Consider the following 25574-nt stretch of genomic DNA (forward strand, 5'->3'; position numbering starts at 1 on the left):
AACTAAACACCAATCCTCTGCCACCAGATCACCTGAATGCCCTCTCTTTTTACCTTCTTTAGAACTATAGGCACAAATGTCAAGGTACCAATACTATTGAATTCCTTGATCAGAAATGCTCCACCTTGTGGTTCAACAGAGATGATATATATATATATTTGGCTGACCCAACTGTCCATTATTAACTGGAAACTTCTGAATGAAGGGACCATTCATTAGGCTGAAGAGTCTGTTTGCTCTGAAAACCAAGTTAACCACAGCGATGACTAGATGTTTTGTTGCACACATCACCTGATCCCAATTTTTGTGATGGCCAGACCACTCCTGATGCCTCCCTGGTAATTGAGGTATGCCCCCAACTTTAACATTGTCGAACTTCATCTTTAGAACCTGACCTCATAAGTAGAGATGAGCGGGTTCCGATTAGTTCTGATTTTCCCCGCCAAAAATCGGGTCTCAGAAAGAGGCAAAACGTCATCTTTCATGGACAAACATCATCATTCCTGGACAAAAGTCCAGGAATGATTGTTTGTCCACGAAAGATGATGTTTTGCCTTTTTCTGAGACCCGATTTGTGGCGGGAAAATCCGAACCCGCTCATCTCTACTCATAAGTATAAGCGTACTCTGACTAGGGTGCTAAAAATTGCTCTTTTTCATCTGGAATCCAAAAACCCTAGAAACGATGGCTGAAAGCCCACAGCATTGAAGGCTAGCATCCTCAGTCACCAGTTTTCATTCCCAACTGTGGTAAAAGGTGCACTCCCCCTTTTGAGATGGTCACTTCTCAATGACAGCCACACCGTTTGGAGACAATCTGATGAGCTAACATTTGAAGATGGAACAAATTTCACTAAGTATAATCAGTAACTGCCTCTCTGAAAACAAGCAAATTGCACCAGTTTGTCCATGTTAGCTTGCAGACAGAGGTCTTTTCAAGTCCCTGTAAGGAGACAATTTTTACATGTGACACCACCACCCGCTGTCTGAGGAAATAACAGTCCCAAAACAAATGTCCTCTGAGAAGGAGTCCGTTTGGATTTCTCATAGCCAACTATGAGGTTCTAAGGTCTGGGTACTTTCTGGAATACATGCTTGAAGAAAGAATGGTGGGCAAGGCCTTGTTCACAAGAATGTATAATGTCACATGATGGCCACTGCTAGCAATCTTCCCATAACCAAGCAAAAGGTGTTTAATTGGAAAATCATTAACATCCTCATTCAGGTCACAGTATAGGTATATCCCCTACACTGTGTGAAGTTCCATCCATGGTGTCACCATCTACTGTACATTAAATAGTAAGATACACAAAAGGATGTAATAGAAACAAGCTCTAATAGCAAATTAAAATGTTGCTATTGACTTTCTTCTTCAAAATTAAATGAAGTACTATGCTATGGCAAAGATGTCATTAATGTCGTCTGCATGTATATAAATTATGTAAACCTTTATAGATGGTTATAAAACATTTGTATAAGAAAATAAATCAGTCGGGAAGTTGCATGTCTCATTGTTAGTGGAGGGTGAAATCATGCACTTGGGGCTGGTAGACTGTGAAAGCATGGCATGGTGTATGTTTTGTTTGCAACCACCAAAGCATAAACGGGGCACAAATATTTCAAATGCTGATCACATGCTAAAAACTACAGTATTCTTGTAAAGTGCTCTCAGCCAGTCAGTGAATGAAAAAATGGTATTTAAATGTTTAATTCACCACTACACGGATATAGCACCTTTCACCCTTCAATTCTTAATTACAGTCACCCCCTATCTGTGCAAAGGGGGGTGGGATGGGTGGATTTCTTATATAGCTCATTTGTGAAGTTAGGGATGATGTACAGACAGTATTCAGCACTGGGTGGCACAGATAAGAGGGGCCACAAACCGATTTGCTATACACGTAGGAAAGGTTAGCATAAGAAGGAGTTGTGCAAAAGTGAATAACTATGATCACTACTTTCAACAGCAATCTAATGAACAAAGACTACAACACAGAATAATATAAATATCTATATATATTTTCTAAAAATGTCTTGATTTTACAATCTTCTTTTTTTAAATTATTTAAAGCTGTCAATTTAATCTGCTTTGGAAAAGAAATGGTCTTTGAGATTCACAGGTTCACATATGGTCTGTGAAAAAACAATCCAGTATTGTGCATAGGCGGCTCTGAGGTAGAATGGCAGTCAGGGTTTGTTAGTACTTGTTCTTGTAATTAAAGTAGAGAAGGTGTGTGCTTTTGTTACACCACCATTTCATTTGCTGCCTTAGATCTCTCAGAACTCTTCCAATCAGCCAAGAAATCATTAGCATAACAGATCCAACGCTTTAACATGTCAGTAAATGTGCTGCCGATTCCATGCTTCTCTGGCCCAGCTGTAAGGAATGCAATGAAGGTCCCAGTCTGACAATTTTACCACTTCCAAGGCATTCCTCTCCTTTGTAGAAGACGGCATACTGGCAGGCAAATAAGAAACAAGCAGGTGTTGTCAGATTATGTGAATAAATACAATTGCTCCAAAAAACAAAATCCAAAATGGTTGTATATAGCCAGCATTTCTATGCAGTGTTATACGTGCGAGTCTCTAAAGCTTACTTACCACATTGTGGGGCTGACGCAGAGTTGAATGTTCGCATGTTCCGAAAACAGGTGCATGCAAGTATGGGAAATAGTCATAAGCATTTCACTCACAGCTACACTTACGACTGAAGTTGGTTAATGGGGAGTTCAGTGACAGCGTATTCAGCTCTGCATTTGTGTGGACATATGCGATTATATCCCAGCTTGGAGGTGCTGATAACTACATGTAGCAAATCAGGCACATATGCAGTTACAGCCACATGTATGACGATATTTGTTTTTGGAGCAATGAACGCCCATTTTACTTCCAACTCTGCATCAGGCCCAAAATGTCTTCCAATAACTTTAACACTAAAACCATTGCAGCTACTGAGAGAGGAGGTGAGCTCATATGCATTGAAATGAAATACAAAAAAACACACCCCTATACATATACACACATTTAAACATTTTATTAGTTGTACATACTGTACCTTCAGTTCTGGTAAGTACTCGGAACATTTACACATTGTGCAAATACATAGTTGCATAGGCTAATGTAAACCTACAAAAGAATTTCTTTACCTCTAGTCAATTGTTTCACAAAGAGATAAAAACTCCAAGAAAACATACAGATGTGTCCACATACACCTTATTTCCTTGCACTTTCAACAGCCCTTCTGGGTTGCAGAGAGCATCTTTGTGCGACATTTTACCTTCAAATGCGTTTGCACAAGCAGCTTCAACTGATTAAAATTATATGCAGCATGCCTATATTCTGTGTGTGACTGTGGGTGTATCTGCATGCAAAGTGCTATGTTACAATGTCAGCGGCTGTGATACTAACGTAGCCTATATTCTGTGTGTGACTGTGGGTGTATCTGCATGCAAAATGCTATGTTACAATGTCAGCGGCTGTGATACTAACGTAGCCTATATTCTGTGTGTGACTGTGGGTGTATCTGCATGCAAAGTCCTATGTTACAATGTCAGCGGCTGTGATACTAACGTAGCCTATATTCTGTGTGTGACTGTGGGTGTATCTGCATGCAAAGTGCTATGTTACAATGTCAGCGGCTGTGATACTAACGTAGCCTATATTCTGTGTGTGACTGTGGGTGTATCTGCATGCAAAGTGCTATGTTACAATGTCAGCGGCTGTGACACTAACGTAGCCTATATTCTGTGTGTGACTGTGGGTGTATCTGCATGCAAAGTGCTATGTTACAATGTCAGCGGCTGTGACACTAACGTAGCCTATATTCTGTGTGTGACTGTGGGTGTATCTGCATGCAAAGTGCTATGTTACAATGTCAGCGGCTGTGACACTAACGTAGCCTATATTCTGTGTGTGACTGTGGGTGTATCTGCATGCAAAGTGCTATGTTACAATGTCAGCGGCTGTGATACTAACGTAGCCTATATTCTTTGTGTGACTGTGGGTGTATCTGCATGCAAAGTGCTATGTTACAATGTCAGCGGCTGTGATACTAACGTAGCCTATATTCTGTGTGTGACTGTGGGTGTATCTGCATGCAAAGTGCTATGTTACAATGTGAGCGGCTGTGATACTAACGTAGCCTATGTCAGCGGCTGTGATACTTACGTAGCCTATATTCTGTGTGTGACTGTGGGTGTATCTGCATGCAAAGTGCTATGTTACAATGTCAGCGGCTGTGATACTAACGTAGCCTATATTCTGTGTGTGACTGTGGGTGTATCTGCATGCAAAGTGCTATGTTACAATGTCAGCGGCTGTGATACTAACGTAGCCTATATTCTGTGTGTGACTGTAGGTGTATCTGCATGCAAAGTGCTATGTTACAATGTCAGCGGCTGTGATACTAACGTAGCCTATATTCTGTGTGTGACTGTGGGTGTATCTGCATGCAAAGTGCTATGTTACAATGTCAGCGGCTGTGATACTAACGTAGCCTATATTCTGTGTGTGACTGTGGGTGTATCTGCATGCAAAGTGCTGTTACAATGTCAGCGGCTGTGATACTAATGTAGCCTATATTCTGTGTGTGACTGTGGGTGTATCTGCATGCAAAGTGCTATGTTACAATGTCAGCGGCTGTGATACTAACGTAGCCTATATTCTGTGTGTGACTGTAGGTGTATCTGCATGCAAAGTGCTATGTTACAATGTCAGCGGCTGTGATACTAACGTAGCCTATATTCTGTGTGTGACTGTGGGTGTATCTGCATGCAAAGTGCTATGTTACAATGTCAGCGGCTGTGATACTAACGTAGCCTATATTCTGTGTGTGACTGTGGGTGTATCTGCATGCAAAGTGCTATGTTACAATGTCAGCGGCTGTGATACTAACGTAGCCTATATTCTGTGTGTGACTGTGGGTGTATCTGCATGCAAAGTGCTATGTTACAATGTCAGCGGCTGTGATACTAACGTAGCCTATATTCTGTGTGTGACTGTGGGTGTATCTGCATGCAAAGTGCTATGTTACAATGTCAGCGGCTGTGATACTAACGTAGTCTATATTCTGTGTGTGACTGTGGGTGTATCTGCATGCAAAGTGCTATGTTACAATGTCAGCGGCTGTGATACTAACGTAGCCTATATTCTGTGTGTGACTGTAGGTGTATCTGCATGCAAAGTGCTATGTTACAATGTCAGCGGCTGTGATACTAACGTAGCCTATATTCTGTGTGTGACTGTGGGTGTATCTGCATGCAAAGTGCTATGTTACAATGTCAGCGGCTGTGATACTAACGTAGCCTATATTCTGTGTGTGACTGTGGGTGTATCTGCATGCAAAGTGCTATGTTACAATGTCAGCGGCTGTGATACTAACGTAGCCTATATTCTGTGTGTGACTGTAGGTGTATCTGCATGCAAAGTGCTATGTTACAATGTCAGCGGCTGTGATACTAACGTAGCCTATATTCTGTGTGTGACTGTGGGTGTATCTGCATGCAAAGTGCTATGTTACAATGTCAGCGGCTGTGATACTAACGTAGCCTATATTCTGTGTGTGACTGTGGGTGTATCTGCATGCAAAGTGCTATGTTACAATGTCAGCGGCTGTGATACTAACGTAGCCTATATTCTGTGTGTGACTGTATTCCTGACTCCATAGTGGAATATCTCCTACCTTCCTTCCTGACTCCATAGTGGAATATCTCCTACCTTCCTTCTTGACTTCGTGCAGCTTTATTTCCTACCTTCCTTCCTGGCTTCGTAGTGGCTTATCTCCTTCCTACTAGACTTTGCTTTGCTAATGCGCATGCACGAATGCCGCACTGAACATGTGCAGCGATTCACACACGCACAGAGAACCAACTTGCAAAGCGAGTGACAGCAAGTCAGCGTTTGGAGGTAGCAAAATATATTATGTCACATTTAACAAATATCACCCTCCCCTTTCAAAAACAAAATAATTGCACGGTGCAATGATTAGCTTGCTGTCTCACAGCACTAAGGTCATGACTTCACTTCCCACTGAGGCAGTATCTGTGTAGAGTTTGACTGTTTTCCTGCATTTGCATGGGTTTCCTCTAGGTACCCAGTTTTCCTCCCACAATCCAAAAACATACTGGTAGGTTAATTAGCTTGGACCCTAGTGTATGTGTGTATGTACATAGCGAAGATAATCTAGATTGTAGGCTCCACAGGGCAGGGACTGATGTGAATGACAAAATGTTCTCTGTAAAGTGCTGCAGAATATGCATGAACTAATTACATAACTTAATAAATAAAATAAATTGATTACATGATTATTCACCCTTTTTTCTACAGGCACACTTAAAAATCTATTGCAATCAGTTGTCTTCAGAAGCCACATAATTACCAATATCCCCCCAATGTACAATTCAAATGTTTTAATGGATCCCAAAATACACATGCCTTTAGATAAAGATCAAAGAACACTCAAAGCAAATCCCAAAACAGCTCATTGGAAAGCACTAATCAGGGAATGGAAAGAAAACAATTTAATATATATTTTTTTAAATATCTGTGACAGAGTCTCCATAGCAGAGACAGGAGAAATTGTCCACGGCAAAGTAATAGTCAAGACTCTTTATAAATCTTTGTATTCCACAATAGAAGACTGATGAACACATCCATAAAGCAAATTTCACCTAGAGTTTACCAGAATGAATGGGGACGTCTCACATACAAAGTGGATGAAAATTCTATGGCCTACTAAGGCCAATTTTTGGCTATAGGTGCTATGTTTGGTGTAGGCCTCATACCAAGCATAACCCCCACTAACCCTACCATGGTGGCAGGAGCATCATGCTAAATAATTTCTTCTCTGCTTAAGGAACTGAACTTATCAAAAATAGATGCAATATATCTAGTAAAAACTTGGGAGGAAATCCAGCTGCAGTCTTCAAGAGGCCTACAACTTGGGAGATTAATATTTCAATAAGACAATGATCCAAAGCATAGAACAAAAGCTACATTGTAACTAACCACAAACAAACAAAAAATAAATCAATGCCATTGGACTCAAGTTAAAGCCCTGGCCTCAACATCCTTCTTCTGCATCCATTAGTATCATAGCTCTAACTTTGACCCCGAGGTGTCTATTAAAATAACTATTTATTTTTACTTGTAATTAAGCTTCTGATCCATTATCTTGCCTTTTTAATGAATATATATAGTATTTTGCATAGAGCAGTGGTAGCCATTGCCAAATAATGCCATGATTTAAGTGAATGATGTGGAAATATCAAAAAGGTGAATATTTTTTTGTTAGTAAATAGCAGAATACAAAATACAAGTTACTGCAAAAAGAAGCCAACAGTTTACAAATCATACCTCATTTGTGAAGGCAAAAAAAATGATTTTTGTACTTACTATATGTTAAATCCTTTACTTTAAGTTCATTGTGAGACACTAGAAGGCTGGGGTGTATCATGGGAAATTTTAAAATTTACTTCCAAAAACTCAAGCTCTTCCTCCTCTATACACCCTTTTTCTGTTGGGAACTTCAGTATTTTTGTAACAAAGTTCCAAGAAGAGAACCAGGAATATAAAAAAATAAGGAAAGAGAACAATATTCTCCAATGAAAATAAGGGGGAAATTCAATTGTTTTGCTGTGCCCATCATTTCTGCTTGCACCTCCCTCAGGGGACGAGCAGAAACCTGCCCAAAGTTGGGCTTTACGCAGCTAATCCAGGTGAATTTGGGCACAACATGCGCTATAAGTAATGGGCGCCAGCGGCAGAAGCAATTGAAAATTGGCCATCACTTTAGACGAGAGCTGTGGGCGCTTGAAAACAACTGAATTCCTCCCTGACAGGGACAGCAGTATAAAGCAAATCACGAACAAACACTAAAATGAGCTGACTCACGAGTTGCACGCAAGTCGACTGGAATTGCAATAGCAGTGCGTGCATGCATGCATGCATCTATGATAACGCACCATCATTATCTATTTGCTTGTGGAAGTAGCAGTCATCATCAGCCCACACTTGCACCAGCCCTTTGGCAAACTGTCTAGCCTATGTGCAAACGCCACGTTGCCAATTAGTTATGACCCTTGAGCCGCAAATGAGATGTGACTGAGATTTATAAGACTCTGAAATGCCCATAGCTGCATATGCTTAGCTACGAAGCACATGCATCATTTAAATAAAATAATAAATAGGATCTGTCGGCCAAAAGGGCTTGCATGCAACTCTACATTAGCCCCAAACAGTTTTTGCCCTCACAAATGGATATTTATACTAAGGCACCATTTATGAAACACCATTTGTATAGACTTAAGATAGGCTTCTGCACCACTGAACACAGAAATGTCCCTAAAGAAGAGACTGCTCAGCAGTAGTGCAGAAATGTGGCCTCCTATTTTCTAGGACAGGTTGTCTTGCCCCAGAATAACCCTAGTGAATTATTGAAGTAATAAACCTAGCCATGGTCTGTTTAGACGCTGGCAAACCTCTCATTTATTTTCTCAGTTTGTAGAGAACAGTAATGCACAAGTAGTACAGGTTGAGTCTCCCATATCCAAATATTCCGAAATACGGAGTATTCCGAAATACGGAATATTTTCAGCATGACTGAGATAATGAAACCTTTGATTTTTGATGGTTTAATGTACAGAAACTTTGTCTAAGGCACAAATTATTAAAAAAATTGTATAAAATAACCTTCAGGCTGTGTGTATAAGGTGTATATGAAACATAAATGAATTTCATGTGTGTACACAAACTTTTTTTGATGCACAAAATTATAAAAAATATTGTCTAAAATGACCTGCAGGCTGTATGTATAAGGTGTATATAACACATAAATGCATTCTGTGTGTATATTTGGGTCCCATTTCCAAGACATTTCATTATAATATGCAATTATTCCAAAATATGGAATATTCCGATATCCAAAATACCCCTGGTCCCAAGCATTTTGGATATGGGAGACTCAACCTGTACTACATTAATATAAATGGTCAGAACCTTTATTCAGTTCATTAAGTTCTTCTAAATGCATGAAAACTGTTACCTTAATAATTATTCTATTAAAGTCAAACACGGAAGAACGGTGTAATGAAACAAATGAGTTGAACCATATACATTCTTGCTGGTTTGAGTACAGTGTTATTTATTTATTTATAACTCCCAATTAAAATGTTTCCCTATTTTCACAATACAAAATGTTTTCTTTTGTCACCAATGACAGAGCGCACCTGTTCATACACCTTCCTACCTGTCCTGTTACAATGTGTGCGTGCCACCAATGGGGTCAAGGACAATGTAAGGAGGGATTGTGGGTACTGTATAATAACATGTGTCAGCAAAAGCCCGGCCACATCCCAAATTCCTGACCAAGGCTAGAAATGATGGAGGTTAAAGGAGATCACTTTCTGTACATTAACAGTTTATCCCTTTCCAAAAACAGGCATCCTGAGGGGGGCATTTCCATATTATCTTTACTTTTACTAAAAATAACACATATTGTGCACTTTCAATATAACTAACATTAAAAGTGATCTTCGATCAAAAGTTCTTTATCATTTTTTATATTAAGTTATCTCCTTAAAAAAGGTGGTGAATGTTTTTTATTTTGGGTTAATGCAGGATGAACGCAAACATGTTACTAATCACAGCGTGATCAATTCTGCTCACCTGTCCAGGTGTCAGGGCTCGTATCGGCTTCACGATTTGTACCCAAACTGTGCCGTCCTGGTTCAGTGTCAATACACAGTCCTCTAAAAGAAATTTTTTTTTTAAAAGATTTAATAATCACAATATATGTTAATAAAGAACTGTAAGAAGTGTTTCTGTGCTACCATGCCGGTTTTTAAGTTTAAAGAAGCGGCCTGGCCCGGCCCTGCCCTTTTCCAGGGAGCCATGGCAGAAATGTGCATGATGCAGATAACATATTTCATACAGGCAGGTGCGCATTGTGTGCATGATGCAGATCACCCTGATCCATTCCTCCCCTCTGTGTGTGGCCAACCATAACTCTCCCACTGACAGTAAATGGAGGCGGAGCTGACCACAGACCATTGGCTAACACACTCCCCCATCATAGTCATCCTGTAATAAAGCCCTTCCTGCTTAAGGATCACCACCATCCTCCTAGATTCCAGTGTCGGGATTAAGATAGGCATCAGTATTGAAGTCCCTTGTCAGGCTTCCAGTGTCGGGATTGAGATCAGTGGAATCGCAGCCGCTGGTCTCAGAACTACAGCCCATTAAAATGCATTATGATAACTATATCAGTTTTAGCAATTAAAAGCGTCACATCTAGGGTTGGTATATTTTAAAAATAAAACAAAACGGTACACACTGGGGGAATGGCCAAATCGGGGAAGCGTGGCCATGTCTCTCCCACAAAAAGTTTAAAAAATGCAATATGCAACACGACAAGCTCAGCACAGGAGCCACTTTGGGGCCCAAGACAGCCCTCAGCGCAAAAGCACAGTAATAACCCTTACACACAGTATGCCACACCGTAATATTGCCTGTTATACACAGTATGCCACACAGTAGAAGTGCCCAATATACACAGTATGCCACAGAGTATAGCTCCAACATTAAAGTGCAGATATGTAAGGGGGGGTGCCCTACTGTGTGGCATGTGATGAAATAGCTTTATACCACACAGTAGACACCCCCCTTACCTATCTACCACTAAAGAGCGAACTGGGCTTAATGCCCAGCCACTTACCAGGGGCTCAGGCTTTTGCCTGCCTACCACAGGGCATATAAAGTGACAATGCCCAAAGTCACTTACACTTGTAGCACGGGCCCTCTGTTGCCTAACATGCCCCACAGGCCTGATTGCACCCACCGGCCTAATGCCAGACACCTGGCGATCTAGGGAGAAGGGGGTAGGCAAATTGCCGGTGGCCAAGACCGCCTACCGGTAAGCTGGGAGATGCTGCAGTGGGGAGCTTTGTTTAGCTCTTTTCTTCCAATCACCTGCAGCACTCTCCGGGTCCTCAGTCTCTCTTCTGCCACCGGACCAACACTGCCAATATTCCTTCTTCATCCGCCGTTTTCCTTGCTCAAACACCACCACAGAACGGAAGGCTCCGCTCATCGGCGTCTGGCATTAGATGAGGAGAGCAGCAGAAGCTATAACGCGGTGAGCCGTGATTAGCTCGTTGCGTCTGCTTATGATTAGCAGCTTGCTCATGAGTGGCTCGCGGACGGCGACAAATTGAAACTGCTGCTGTCTGACCACGATACTGGGACAATTGGGCGTCCTGAAGAAGATCTTCAGGAAGCCGGGACATGGATTGCCAATCTGGTACATTCCTGGGAAAACAGGGAATTATAGCAACCCTAAATGTTGAATGGGACTCGCATCCAACATTTTGATCTTTACTTAAAAATGTGCCTTCCCAGGTGATCAGCACCCTGACCCTAAGTATTGTTTCAGTATTCATAAAGTCTAGACAAAATCAGTGACATTTCACCCAACCTGCAATCACTTCATATCAAGACTAATGGCAGCAAATATTTCAAAATGTTCACTGCAATTCAATTTGCAATAAACATTTTTATAAATCAGACACCAGAGTAGATTTTACTTTAATGAGTAAAAGTCAACAGCATCATGTGACTATATGATTTAATTTGCAGAAAGGTTGTAATATGTCACATTCACTATGAATTAAACTAGAAATACTATAAGCTAGAAATACTATAAACTAGAAATACTATAAACTAGAAATACTAGAGAAAGAAGCAGCAACAAAAAAAAAAAAAAAGAAAATAATTGTTAAAGCTTGTTTAGCAGTTTTCATATCCAAGTATAGTTTTAATTATGGTTTAGAGGTGCTTGATCATGCCCATGGCAATTATAACTTCTCTTCACCCTCTAAACAATGTATCTATTGAAAAATTATAGAGTCTCAAACACAAAGTCTGAGCTAGGTAACAAGACGTGACAGGCAGCGCATTTCTCAGGGATTACTGGCCGCTGTGGGTGCATTTACATCAAGGAACAAGTACAACGGCATGATACACAACCTCCCTAAGAACTCCTATAATTTCACATGCTAGCCAAAGTTATCCTGCAACACTACAGTCAGAAAATAATTGCAGAGTACTGTGTAAGGGAACCAGCTGTTCATTTTATCTTTTGTAAAATGAAAATAATAATAATAATTTTATTTATGTAGCGCTTTTCTCCTAAAGGACTCAAAGTGCTTTACATTTGCCTTTACAGTACAAAATAAGCTTAAACAAGGGACATTAGTCAAATGCTTGGGTGAAGAGGTGAGTCTTGAGTCTATTTTTGAAGGATTCTAGAGTGGAGGCCTCTTGAACTGTGCGGGGTAGTGAGTTCCATAAGGCTGGAGCCCCAAAACTGAAAGCTCGACCCCCAGATGAATTCCAGGAGATTCTAGGTACTGTTAATAGTCCTTCGTCAACGGATCGCAGTAATCGAGTGGGACGTAAGGAATCAGAAGCTGCTTCAGGTACCCTGGGCCATGGTCATGTAGGGCTTTGTAAGTTATTAATCCAATCTTGAAAGCAATTCGCCATCTGACAGGCAGCCAGTGAAGGGAGTAGAGAGTGGGTGTTATGTGGCTGGAACGGGGCTGGTTGGTTAATAGCCTGGCAGCTGCGTTTTGTACCATCTGCAAGCGGTGCAATTCTTTAGCTGGGAGTCCAAGGTAGAGGGCGTTGCAAGATATTAAAATATAAAAAATCAAATATTTTAAGGAGCTAGAAATGCAGTAAAAGTGTAGATTATCATCTTCATATATAAACAGAATGCAAGATATACATTTGTATGTATACTGAAGTTGGCCTAAATCAGCACAAACACAACATATAGCCATAGTTATATTAGCTCCTGAGAATGCAAGGGACTACAGAGATGGCCAATATTCTGGGAGATCTGGAACCTAGTTTCGAGCAATGACAAAAGCTGAAGTTCTTTTAGTAATAATAAAACATATAGTGTATGTAGCAGTCTTCCTAATTTGTCCCACACTCCAAAAGGTCCCAATATATCAGCCACAAAATCTTCTGCAAATGTTTCCAGCTTGGTACACACACATTATTATTGGCCTGGCCTCACAAGCAGTTGTACAGTAGTATTGATTGCTGTTGTGAAGCACAGAAAGCAGAAAACAGCACTGCCAACAACAGCACTGCCAACAGCAGCAGTGCCAACAGCAGCACTGCCAACAGCAGCACTGCCAACAACAGCACTGCCAACAACAGCACTGCCAACAACAGCACTGCCAACAACAGCACTGCCAACAACAGCACTGCCAACAATTATAATTATTTTGTCTTTCTATTCATATTCTTTAACTGTTCCCATTAAATTGAATGCATGGAAAAAATTACATGTCCGATAACCAGCAATCATTCTGGGGTCTTGAAATATTAAACTATGATTAGGGATCTGTAGGATGGTATAATTGGTCCACCCATCTCTACTAAGGTTCTACAAGAGAAGTAGACACATTAATGTAGAAACATAAATGACCATAAACGCTCAGGTACTTTTCATACTACACTTTCTTTAGCGCACTGAGTGGCTTTATTTAACAGAGACAAGTTTGTGACCCTGCAATACCTTTAGGGCAACAGAGCTCCACTTGTCCTGTACTAGCCATAGTGCAGCTACACTCATACTCTTTCTTCCTATCACTGCATATGCGATCTGGGTTTCCCACCACTCACCACTACCTTTGGTATATGACTGGCAGCAGCACAGATCGCAAACCTATGCTGTGTTATTTTATTACAATAACTATTGTCTCTATGAGTACTCTCATTGGGGTGCGCCTATTAGAGGTTCCTGCAATGTTTACACCAGGACCTTCTTTTTAACGCAGTCCAACAGCAGATACTCATTGTACTTATTCCCTACCCTGGGAGTACCTTTATAGTACGCTCACATGCCATTCAATGGTTATACAATGGCATGCAGCAGCTGCTATTTTGTAAACTCCACATAAAGGAGTAGCTTTACTTTTTCCTATAACCTTACTGTCTACAAGTACCTGGGTGGCATCACAGGCGACCTACGTGTGATCTGCCTCTCATTACAACCTGTGATTTACTTATATTCATTTTGATATTTGCAGGGTCAGCTATTATTTCATCTGACCCCCTTATCATTGTATTTCTCTGATTACTGTTCAGTGTTATTGTGCTGTGATATCTCACATAACCTATATTGAATATTGTATGGTTATTATCACATTCTTTTCTAGAAGATTTCCTTGTATGCTTCTGCCGTAATTCTGATTAGCCATTGTGCTATGACGACATTATGAGGTCATTGAACTAGTATATGTTTTATATAGGTCTCAATATTGTATGAGACAGAGAATTATAGACCTATTTGTAATATTTCACTTAGCTTCACATAATTGTGATAAGTATTGTATTATATGTTGTCTTATGTTCTATGTATGTTCGTGTTCTGCTTGTGATAATTTATAGCTGTTATTCCAACAGTAATGCCAATAAGTAACAGGCTCAGACTTGTTTTTGGTATTTTAAAATATATCTAATAAAAGTTATTTTTTATATATTATTCTTATTATAACCTTTACATTCGAGTGCCCCCAACAAGAGAGTTTTCTTCTTCTCCCCCATACTACATTAATGTAGAATTCAGAAGCCAGTCAGATAAATTTAGGACCCAGCATCCATTGACATCAATAGAATCAACGCCCAAAAGTTTGTATTTTCTTTAGGGCTACTTGGTCCTGGCTCTTGTCCAGACCTGGCCTAAATAGACTGGTGGCTATTCGGTCTATAAAAATGAAATTAAATTGTTACTCATCAACGATCTTCGAAAATAGGCAACTTTCCATTACAGACAACATTGTCATGATGACAGGCACTCCACAAATCAGTGCACTATCACACAATGTAAGTTCCTAATCAATACTAATGTAATCTCAATGCACTGGACTTCCTGGACGGTCACCATTATGTGAGCCTTTTTACAGTGATGCAGTAGTAGTACATGCATATACTAACACTTCCAGATAATTTGTAAGTCTTCTGGGTATATATCAGATGCTAAATAAAATGTACACTCTTCTTACAGTTGTAGTAAAAAAAATTATTTTTAAATAGAATAAACAAAGTTTAGGTCAAAACATATTTTTATAAAGTTATCTGGGATAAGGAACAAATGACATTCAGTAAGACAATACACGCATGCATGAAGCACACTGCAATAAGACAATCATGTTTCTAAGAAAAACTCACCTAGTGCCATCTGGTGTTGAAACCTAAAATGACATTCCATTATTTTGTTCTTCACTAGCTCCACAGGAGGGTTTTCTGAGAGCCAGTGCACTCGATCGGTTTGTAGTTGGTCAGTGAATAAGGCTGGGTGATCTGTAGATGGAGCCTTAAATAAAAAGAAAGCAAAAAAGAAGATAAGTGATACAAGTCAATGAGTACCTCAAGTCTGATTATTTGATGGAACAGAGGTACATAGTATGGGGATAGCTACTTGTGCACAGCACAAAAATGAAGTCATTTGGTTGGACTAGATATTTGAGTGACTAGATATTTACAATGTGGCTTGTGTGAGGCTGCCAAAAAAAGCAATCCATATTGATGAAAACAGCTTAAGTTATTAAAATTTTATGTAAAAGCAAATATTTGTATTAGGGGTGAGCGGGTTCGGATTTACTCGGTTTTACTCGGTTCTTATCGCCACTTTACCGCAAATTTGGCTCGATTTTATTCGCTATCCAAAACACATGTTCGGCGACAGCCAATAAAAAGATCCGGGTAAAACCGAGTAAAACCGAACCCGCTCACCCCTAATTTGTATACATTTGTGCAGTATGGGGGCACAGTGGTCAGCATTGATGCATATAACTTTGTGGTTATGGGTTAAATTCTGAAAAGGATACTATAGGTGTAGATTTGAATGCTCCACCAGCATTTGTATGGTTTTCATACCACAGTCTAATAATATACTGGTAGGTTAACCGTTAATTGGCTTCTGGCAAATCAAATGTATAAGATGACATTCTCAGTACAGCTGGGTTTAATATGATTGGCACTATAACGCACCATTACCTAGGGTTGGGGCTGGTGGCAAGTGCCGGGTGCACTTTAACTGTAGCAAACCTGGCACTTAACACGGGTGAAGCCGCTTAATGTGTCTAATCTCGTGCATTACAGCATCCTTTGAGTATGCATCCATTGCTACTAGCGCAGAGCTGTTCTTGCAAACTATTGAATAGCTCCCAAACACTTTAGACAAGAGCGTTAACCAATTGAATCCACCCCACCCCCATTTCTAATGTCTTTATACTTGCTACCAATTACAGGACCAGATTCCAGAGCTCAACACTGATCCAGGCAGTTATTTATCTTTTAAAAGTAAATTACTATTATGACTGCACCTTCTCCCAGAGTTACAAGCATTATAGTGGGAAGTAAATGCAGTTAGGAGTGTGGAGTTGCCTAATCTAGCCACTGTGCTAGACATCAAAGTTAAAAGAAAAAAAAAAAAAGTTTATTAGAAAATTACATGCAACAAGGTTTTTATGGCTTTGTGTGGTTCTTCTGCTACAGATGAATTTTATTTCTGAGCACAAGACTCTGTTGGAGATGTTGTTTTTGCAGAGTTGGAAATATTCCCAACAATATCAGTAAACTAGGTGCAGATTTTTTTTTAATTTTTTAACATAATTATATAGCACCTACATATTATGAAGTGCTTTATTCATAATATACTGTAACATTTATATTTCCATGAGCTCCTGTAATGTAATACAGTTTGCTCTAATTGCTGGGTATTAGTTTTGAAAGTAAAAAAAGAGAAATTGAAAACTAGATGAGAAAACGAATAGTGTAAACACCAAATAAAGCGGGGATCATCTCAAGGTGTAAAATCAGTTTACAAAATGGAAAGATCACCAAAAACAAGTTGAAGTCTAACAAGTCTACAATACAATTCATGACTATGGTGCTTGTCTTGCTCTACAACTTCTGTTAACAGCTTTGAAGGCTGTAATGTCTAGTCTCTGAGTATTCCTGTAGTTGCTTCACTTTGGGGGAGATGTACTAACCCTTGAAGAAAGTACCAACCAATCAGCTCCGTACCTGTCATGTTACAGGCTGTGTTTGAAAAATGACATTTCGGTTGGTAATCTCTCTCTATCTCCACTCTATCACCAGTTACACCAGCAATTTGAGCACTTCCCAGATCCAGCGGACTTCGCCATCCTGACCAGAGTGACTACATTTGATGAGAAAATAGCAAGATAGCGCCACAGAAATTGTGTTTTTTTTTTAGTCCATTGGTGCTTATTGAAAATTAACTTCACAACAGCCTAGTCTGTCTAAACAAAATACACATTTCCCACTTGTAGCACAGAAATGAAGTGTAATGCCCGGCTATGCAAGGTTTTACTTCTGACACTGTGCAGTGATCACGCTGAGAGTAAAAAAAAAATTTGTGGATCCCAGAGACTCTTCACTTTAAAAAATTGGGGTCCTACTCCACTGTATTTGGGTCCCATTCCATATTATGGGGGGTAAGGGCAGGCAGTAGTTGGGACAGAGCTGGGGTCAGTTAGCAGTTGGGGTAGAGGGGGTTAGGGTCAAGCAGCAGTTGGGGTAGAGCTGGGGGTAAAGGCATGGAGAAGCTGCGGCAGAGTTGGGGCTAGATGGGGAGTTTGGGTGGGCAGAGCTGGGGTAGGGAGGGGTAAGTGCAGACTGTAGTGGCAACAGTGCTGGAGGCAAGGAGTGGGCTAGGGGCAGGTTGTGCTGGGGGTAGTAAGGGTAGATAGCAGCTGGGGCAGTATTGGGGGCAAGGGGGAGGTTAGGGACAGGCAGAGCTGGGTGTGGGAAGGAGGCAAGGGTAGATAGTTGGGGCACCTACCGACACCTCCCCCACCTGACATCGCCACAGACACCTCCCCCCGCCTGAATCCGACATCCCCACTGAGGCACAATAAATGGAGAATGGCTGCGGCTGAGGCAAGAGCAGAGTGAGCTGGGAGCACAGGAAGAGTAACCAAGTCTGTCTGAGACTCTGAATGTGAGAGGAGCGGATGGCAGCTGCCAGAACACAAAGACCCTGCTATATTCATGGTTCATCCATACATGCATGCACACAGTGCTGTGCATTCTGGGGGCTGTAGTTCCTAGTCACAGGGAAGCAGTGGCAGGAAGCCTATGCCTCCTGGCTGAAGGGGAACCACAAGTTCCAGCTGGCAGGACAGGCTGGGAGGTGTAATAGCGCGGCAGCTGGTGCGGCACACACCGCTACCTTCCCTACACAGGCACAGCGCCGGCAACTCCATACACTACATTACCCAGAGACCTGCTGTGTTTGCATCTTTATTTTTATAGCAAAGCAGCAGTGAGGGTGTACAGGCCCGGGCAATGTGTACCAGCATCAGTCCGGCTACCAGACAGGGAGAGCGAGCCGGAGAGGAGAATAAAGAGGGCCTGCTGCTGAAGGCGGACACAAAGAGAGGAGGAGGCGCAAGCACCAGTGGGATTCTGGGAGCTGCAGTAAAGAGAATCTGCCAGCGGCGATTGGTTGAGAAGACGCCACCAGCGGTGACTGGATGCTGCGGCGCTGAATACAGGACAAACAGCGCGTCCTGCATGACCTGCCCAGTTAAAAAAAAAAAACAATTCCCTAACTTCCTGCCATGCGTAAAAACGCGTTATAGTGATCACTGATTGTGCATTGAGCTGCAGGTCATTACACAGGCAGACCCAATCTCTGCAGCTGCTGAAGAGGTCAGGAGCAGACCACATGAGCAGTGTCAGGCAAGTGTCATTTGGAAGTGAGCGGCAGTTGGTCACTGCAGTCTCAGACAATGGTCAGTGAGCAAGACTGGCGCTGGTGAGAGCCTCTCCTATCAGGAAGCGGAGGTGCTAATGACAGGTGGTGACTGTATCTGAGAGAGCCGAACAGAGAGGGGACCTATGAAGCACTTCTGCCTACCGTACCTGCTCCCTTGCAACAGCTCATTGGGAAAAACACAAAGATCCTGTCTGACGTCCAGATGGTGGTGAGCAACGGGTGGTGCCTGGAGCTTCATCGGCAGTCTGAGTTAAGGTGGACGGTCTCAGTCTCTGAGGCCCGCCTGAGGGCAGTGCAGAGAATTGAGACAGAGGTGTCAGTCATCTGGAGAGTCCTGCAAGTGTGTCTAAAAGCAGCTACTTTGATTCTACAAGCTGTCACAGCAGCAGTGAACTGTCATCTCACACATACTCCCGTTCATTCCCAGCACATAGAGTAGTGACAATACAGCTGAGGAGGTGACAGGGAAGGTAGCCAACTTTTCAAAAAAGAAAGAAGAGATTAAAACTCTACCATTTGCTTATTGATAGGACCGCTCCTCTATATTAAGATGTCCCAAGGTGACTTCTACTAAAATATAACCAGCGGTCTGGTGAAGCTAAACTCTTCTATGTTTTTATGTCATACAGTCTAATAAGATTATCTATAAAAAAAAAAAAAAAAGAAAAGTTATGGCAAAACTCTCTTTCGTCGACGTCCATAGGGTCCACAGGGAGACAATGGGGTATAGGTAGTGGGACCTGGAGGACCGACCAAAAGCAGCAAAGTTTTTCAATCCCTGGATGCTCCGGTCCTTCCCCCTATACCCTGCTCACAGCCTGAGAGCAACGCAGTTTTGTTAACAAGCCCAAGGCAGGAGCAGGATAGGAGAGAAGGAAAACTGGAGGGATATCTCAAGAGCCAAGCCGTTAAAGACAGACGGGACAGGTCCGAATGTAGACATGGACCCTGAGACAACAGGTCTACTCGTAGAGGAAGTTGAAGAGGAACGTCTATGGAGAGACTCTAAAGATCGGAGTACCAATGACGTCTGGGCCAAGCCGGAGCTATCAACAGGATTGTGCCCCCTTCCTGTTTGAACTTCTAAAGAACTCGAGGAAGCAGGGATATTGGGGGAAAGGTATGCCAAATGGAAGGTCAATTTCACTGACAATGCATCCACGAAGGCTGCGTTGGGGGTCCCTTCTCCTGGTTCCATATACTGTAAGTTTGTTATTGTGTCTTGAGACCATGAGATCCACCTTCGGCAGACCCCATTTGTCCACCAGGAGCTGAAAGACATCTGGATGTAGAGACCACTCTCCTGCTTGAACGTCGTGACGGCTGAGGAAATCTGTTTCCCAATTGAGAACTCCCAGGATGAATACAGCGGAGATGGCGTTCGGTCCATGTGAGAATGTGGGACACTTCTGCCGTTGCTGCCAGACTCTGAGTGCCTCCTTGGTGATTATGGTAGGTCACTGCCATGGCACTGTCGGACTGTACTTTTACTGGCCTGCCCTGAAGAATATCCTGAGCCAGAGTGAGAGCTCTGTAGATGGCTCAAAGTTCCAAGACATTGATTGGTAACTCTGCCTCGACTGGGGTCCAGCGGCCCTGAAAGGAGTGCTGGCCGGTCACTGCGCCCCATCCTCTGTGGCTTGCGTCCGGGGTGAAGAGAGCCCAGTCCGGGATCCAAAAGGGGCAAAAATCCAAAAGGGGCAACCCTTGTCTAAATGGAATGTCTGTAGCCACCAGGGTAGGGATAGTTGAACCTCCGGGAGGGAGGCCCATTGTCTGGGATCGAAGTAGATGGGGTAAGCCCGTTCCACCTGGAGAGGATCAGGTGTTGTAGGGGCCTGGAGTGAAACAGAGCGAACTCCACCATGTGTTGTATTATGGAGATCTTGTCTGTCTGTTAGAAAGATTCTCTGAACCTGAGAGCTCCTAAATGTACCATTATTTAAGAAGGTGTCAGGGAAGACTTTTTCCAGTTGATCAGCCACCAGTGTGTTTGTAGTACGGCAATTGTTACCTGCAGATGGTGGTGAAGAATCTCTGGGGAGCTGGCCAACAGCAAGAGGTCGTCTAAATACGGGAGTAGTCTGATCCCTTGACGACGAAGGTAGGCCGCCGTAACTGCCATGATTTTGTTAAAGACCCGAGGGGCCGTTGAGAGGCCAAACGGTAGAGCCTGAAATAGGTAATGCTGCTGTAGGATAGCAAACCGGAGATATTGTTGATGAGAAGGCGCTATAGGTGCATGTAGGTAAGCGTCCCATACCCAGGATAATAGAGCGAAGGGTTTCCATCCAAAACCTGGGCACCCTGATAAACTTGTTCAAAGATTTGAGGTTGAAGATAGCCCGATGAGACCCACTGGGGTTCTGAACCAGGAAAAGGGTAGAATAATAGCCCTTGCCTCATTGTGGGGAGGGGACCGGAATTATTACTGCTGAATTCAGTAAGGACTGAATGGATTTTTGGAGCAGCAGGGCCTTGCTTGTGTCCGATGGAGGCCCTGTGCAAAAGAACTGCTGGAAGGGGTGGGGTCGCCTTAGGAAGGATAGAGCATATCCGTGGGAGACATCTTCTCTTACCCAGGCGTCTGATATGCTCAGATGCCAAAACTGGGCAATTGAAGAAGTCCGCCTCCCACCCTGGGAGCCCCCAGCGAGAGGCCCGCCCCGTCAGGCTGTAGGCTTGTTCTCAGACTTGGCAGGTGGACGCCTAGTAGCCCAGGCTTGTGTGGCCCTAGGCTTGGAGGCCTTTCCATGCCTGCTGCCGTGGAAAGGACTGACCCTTAGCTTTTCCTTGATGGCGAAGGGACCGAAAGGATGAAGTCTGAGGCTTTGCATTATATGTAGAGGGCAGGTAAGCAGTCTTGGAAGCTGCCAAAGTAGTCACAATTTTATCTAATTCTGGACCAAATAGGATATTTTCAGAATAAGGAAGAGACTCCAGAGCCCCTTTTGAGACAGAGTCTGATTTCCAGGTACGGAGCCAAACAATACGGGGGACCACTACCGAAGTGGCAGATATCCTAGAGGCCAGGAGAGCCGTATCCATAGCTGCTTCTCCCAAGTAGGAGGCTGCATCTCTAATGTGAGATATGTATGATATTTGTTCCCTTAAAGCATCGGGGGGAAAAATGTCTCTTCTAGGGCCTCTGCCCAACTCTCAATGGCTTTTGCCATCCAGGCCGTAGCCCTAGCAGGACAAGTAATAGCTCCTGTAAGAGAGTATGTGGATTTGTAACAAGTTTCTATACGCTTATCTGTAGTCTCCACCAAGGAGGTTGCAGTATGGATGGGTAGGGTAGCATTCTTAACCAGACGTGTTACATGAGAATCCACTGCTGGGGGAACTTCTCATTTAGTGCAATCCATAGCCGAGAGAGGGTAGAAGGAACTTAAACGTTTTGGAATTTAAAACCTTTTACTGGGCATATTCCATGCTTCACTTACGTGATCAGATAGCTGGTCAGAGTGAGGGAACTCTGGTAAAACTAACTTTTGTAGTTTAAAAAGTGTTCTTCTTAGGAGCAAGTTCTTCTGCTTCTATTTGTAAAATAGATTTTACAGCTCTCACAAGAGCAGGTATATTTAATTTAGAGGGTGGCTCCTCTTCTCCTGAGACGGATTTAGAGTGAGAGAGGTCTGCGTCTTCTGCCTCCCCAGATAATATATCAGAATCAAATAACTGGGTGGACTGGGAAGATAACACAGCACGTTTAGTAGGTAAAGGTTTTTCCTTTTGCAGCATTTGCTGAAAAACCGTAGAGGTATTAGCCAAAGTCTGTACTGAAGTAGACAGTACGTCTACCCATAGGGGAGGCAAAGGATTTGCAGGGAGTACCTGCAATCCATCCCACAGGGGGGCTACCACGGGGACTACTCAGTGGTCCGCAATCTTTGTCAGCACCTTGGAAAAGGCAGCTCAGGGTGGGTCCTGAGGAGCAGACACCGAGGCTGAGGGGCCCGAGTCTGTGCAACAATTAGTACAAAGACCACCCTGAATGAGGTCCTCTGGGGCTAAGTCCGCTTAGCAGAACTTACAAGACACCAAAGTAAGAGCAGCATCATCAGCCTGCTTGTTATTCTTTCCTCTGAGGCCAGACATAGCCATAAGAATAACAAAATACACAGTATGATACAGTGCAATGAACACCCTGCAGTATGTGTAATATGGCACAATGTAGTTTGCAACCGCACTATATAGTATGTGACAGCCCTCACAAATATATATGTATGTCAGGGTAAATTAGAATAAAGGGAAAGGTATAAACCGACAGTATAGAAAGTAGAGATCAGCGTTAGCACAAGTCACATACAAATGCAGAAAAAAAACACTGTATATCTGCAATTGCCACTACAATCAACTACACAGACCGTAGTGGCTGGTAGGATATAGTGCTGTATAACCTGGCCCGTGGGAAAGGTATACAGTGAGACTGGACCCAGTGTTCCCGGAGACCTGTGAAGCAGAAAATGGCTGCTGCACGTCTCTGAGGGGGCGGAGGGTGAGGGAGGAGCAGCTCAGGGAAAGGCTAGACCACAGTGGAATGGCGCCGAGATGGGGGAGGGGCTGCAGGGAGAGTGCCTTCTCCCCATGCTGACTTTAACCACTGGGTTCCTTGGCCTCTAAATATGCCCTGTGCCAGTATATTAATGCCCCGGTGATCTAGTGAAGTCGTTGGCGACCCTGTGTCCACATCAGCGCCTCCTGTCCGTCTCCTGAGACTTGAGGCTAGACTGCTTAAAAACGCGGGAGCCCGCAAGTGGGGGTCCATCTTACCTGTCCTCTGGATTACAGGCTGCAGTCTGGGGTCCGGGGAGCCTGCTACCTAGTCCCCCTCAGAGCCCCGCCGGGAGAACTTAGCTGGGGCTTGGTATCACGGCCACGCAGAGTGGTGAAGGAGCAGCAGCGCAGACGTCCAAGGGACAGTCTTTTGCTGCTGCTCAGTTTAAAACAATAGAAATAAAAAAATAAATAAATACTAAAAATAAGCTTGTGCTGCTTGAAGCAGCCCCACTGTTAAAAATGGTGAACCAGCTCCCGGACACCAACGAAACTGAGTCGCCCTCAGGCTGTGGGCAGGGTATAGGGGGAAGGACTGGAGCATCCTGGGATTGAAAAGCTTTGCTTTGGGTGTCCTGTCCTCCAGGTCCCACCACACCCCACTGTCTCCCTGTGGAGCCCTATGGACCCTGAAGAAAAAAGAAAGAATTTCAAGCTGTGTTTAGACTAACCCAGGCAGTCACCCTCCAAATAGGAAGGAGTTTTAGCAGTTAGCATGAAGAGCCCTGCACAAGGAAATTTACTATCCAACAAGCCTGACTCACTGCTAAGAGGGAGACAATTAGAAACTTGCACAACTGTTTTTTGGCACAGTATCCAGACTCAATAGCATTGGAGCTAAGGGTTCTATGTACTAAGCCTTGGAAAGAGAAAATGGATGGAGATAAAGTATCAACCAATTAGCTCCTATCATGTTACAGGCTGTGTTTGAAAAATGACAGGAACGGATTGGTTGGTACTTTATCTCTCTCCAAGGCATAGTACATCTACCCTTACAATTGTAACTTCACTTTGATAACAGAATGTTAGCCATAGTTGCAGCTGGTAAACCTGGAAACCTCCTTTGGACAGTCCGGCATTACCCTGAATGGTTAATAGCAATTCTTTCCAGCACAACCAAAAGTTTACGACAGTCCTTAATATTGCTCCACATATGCAACAGGGAAAAGCAAAGCAACATTGTGCTTCACCGAGCTTTTGAGACCATTAACTTTATGTTTTATACTGCAGTACAGTGGCGTAACTAGGGTATTTGGAGCCCAGGGCAAATTTGAAAAGGGAGCCGCCCCCATCCCCCCCCCAAACATCCCGAGACGTGCGCACGACGAAGGCGCGTGCGTGGAAAAATGGGCGTGGTCACTTAAAAACACACCCCTTTATTTTCACACTGAACATTCCTATCCATATGCACCTTAACCCCAGTAGTACCCCTTATACAGTACCCCCAGTATGCAGTTGTGGTCCCTCTTATGCAGGCCCATAGTAGTGCCCCTTATACAGTATCCCCAGTAGTGGTCCCCCTTATACAGCCCCCAATTAGTTCCCCTTACTCAGTACCCCCAGTAGTGGCCCCCCCAAATACAGTGAACCACATAGTGTTCCCCCTTATGCAGTGCCCCCAGTAGCAGTCCCCACAATGCAGTGCGCCCAGTAGCGGTATCCCCTTATGCAGTGCCCTTTATATGGTGCCCCCAGTAGTACTCCCCCCCCCCCCCATGCAGTGCCCTTTATATAGTGCCCCCAGCAGTAGTCCCCCCCCCATGCAGTTTTCCCAGTAGCGGTCCCCTTATGCAGGCACCCTGTAGTGATCCCCCCTATCCAGTGCCCCCTGTAGTGGCCCTTCCTATTATTGCCCCCAGTAGTGGTCCCCCGAGTGCAGTGCCTCTAATAGTAGGCCCCTTTTTATAATGCCCCCAGTAGTAGTTCCCCCCCAAGTAGTGGTCCCCAGTAGAGTAGCCCCCCCCCAGTAGAGGCCCTCCCAATGGCGCCCCCAGTAGTAGCCACCCCTCCCCCAGTAGAGGTCCCCCCAGTAGTAGCCGCCCCCCTCCCCTGTTGTGCAGATAGGTTAAAATTATATATATATATATATATATATATATATATATATATATATATATATATATATAAAAATATACTTACCTGAATCTCTGCTCCTGGTCCTGCTCGCGACGCCGCTCCCGCCCGGGCTGGCG

The 25574-nt window shown here is 43.3% G+C and overlaps 1 protein-coding gene across 3 annotated transcripts in view; it reads right to left on the bottom strand.

Annotated features, from left to right (window-relative positions):
• Positions 1 to 1691: 1691 nt before the first annotated feature.
• The window catches only part of TRMU (tRNA mitochondrial 2-thiouridylase), a 66342-nt gene continuing 42459 nt past the window's right edge, over positions 1692 to 25574 (bottom strand). For all 3 annotated transcript variants that reach the window (XM_088480165.1, XM_088480166.1, XM_088480164.1), the window contains exons 9-11: positions 15243 to 15387; positions 9663 to 9745; positions 1692 to 2457 (exon numbers count right to left, since the gene is read on the bottom strand). In XM_088480165.1, coding sequence (XP_088336291.1) covers positions 2329 to 2457; positions 9663 to 9745; positions 15243 to 15387 — 357 coding nt within the window. In that variant the 3' untranslated portion in view covers positions 1692 to 2328. The remainder of the gene's footprint in view (positions 2458 to 9662; positions 9746 to 15242; positions 15388 to 25574) is intronic.

This window comes from Taudactylus pleione, unplaced genomic scaffold, assembly GCF_031769625.1.
Source record: "Taudactylus pleione unplaced genomic scaffold, aTauple2 ptg000251l, whole genome shotgun sequence".
NCBI classification, from domain to species: Eukaryota; Metazoa; Chordata; class Amphibia; order Anura; family Myobatrachidae; genus Taudactylus; species Taudactylus pleione.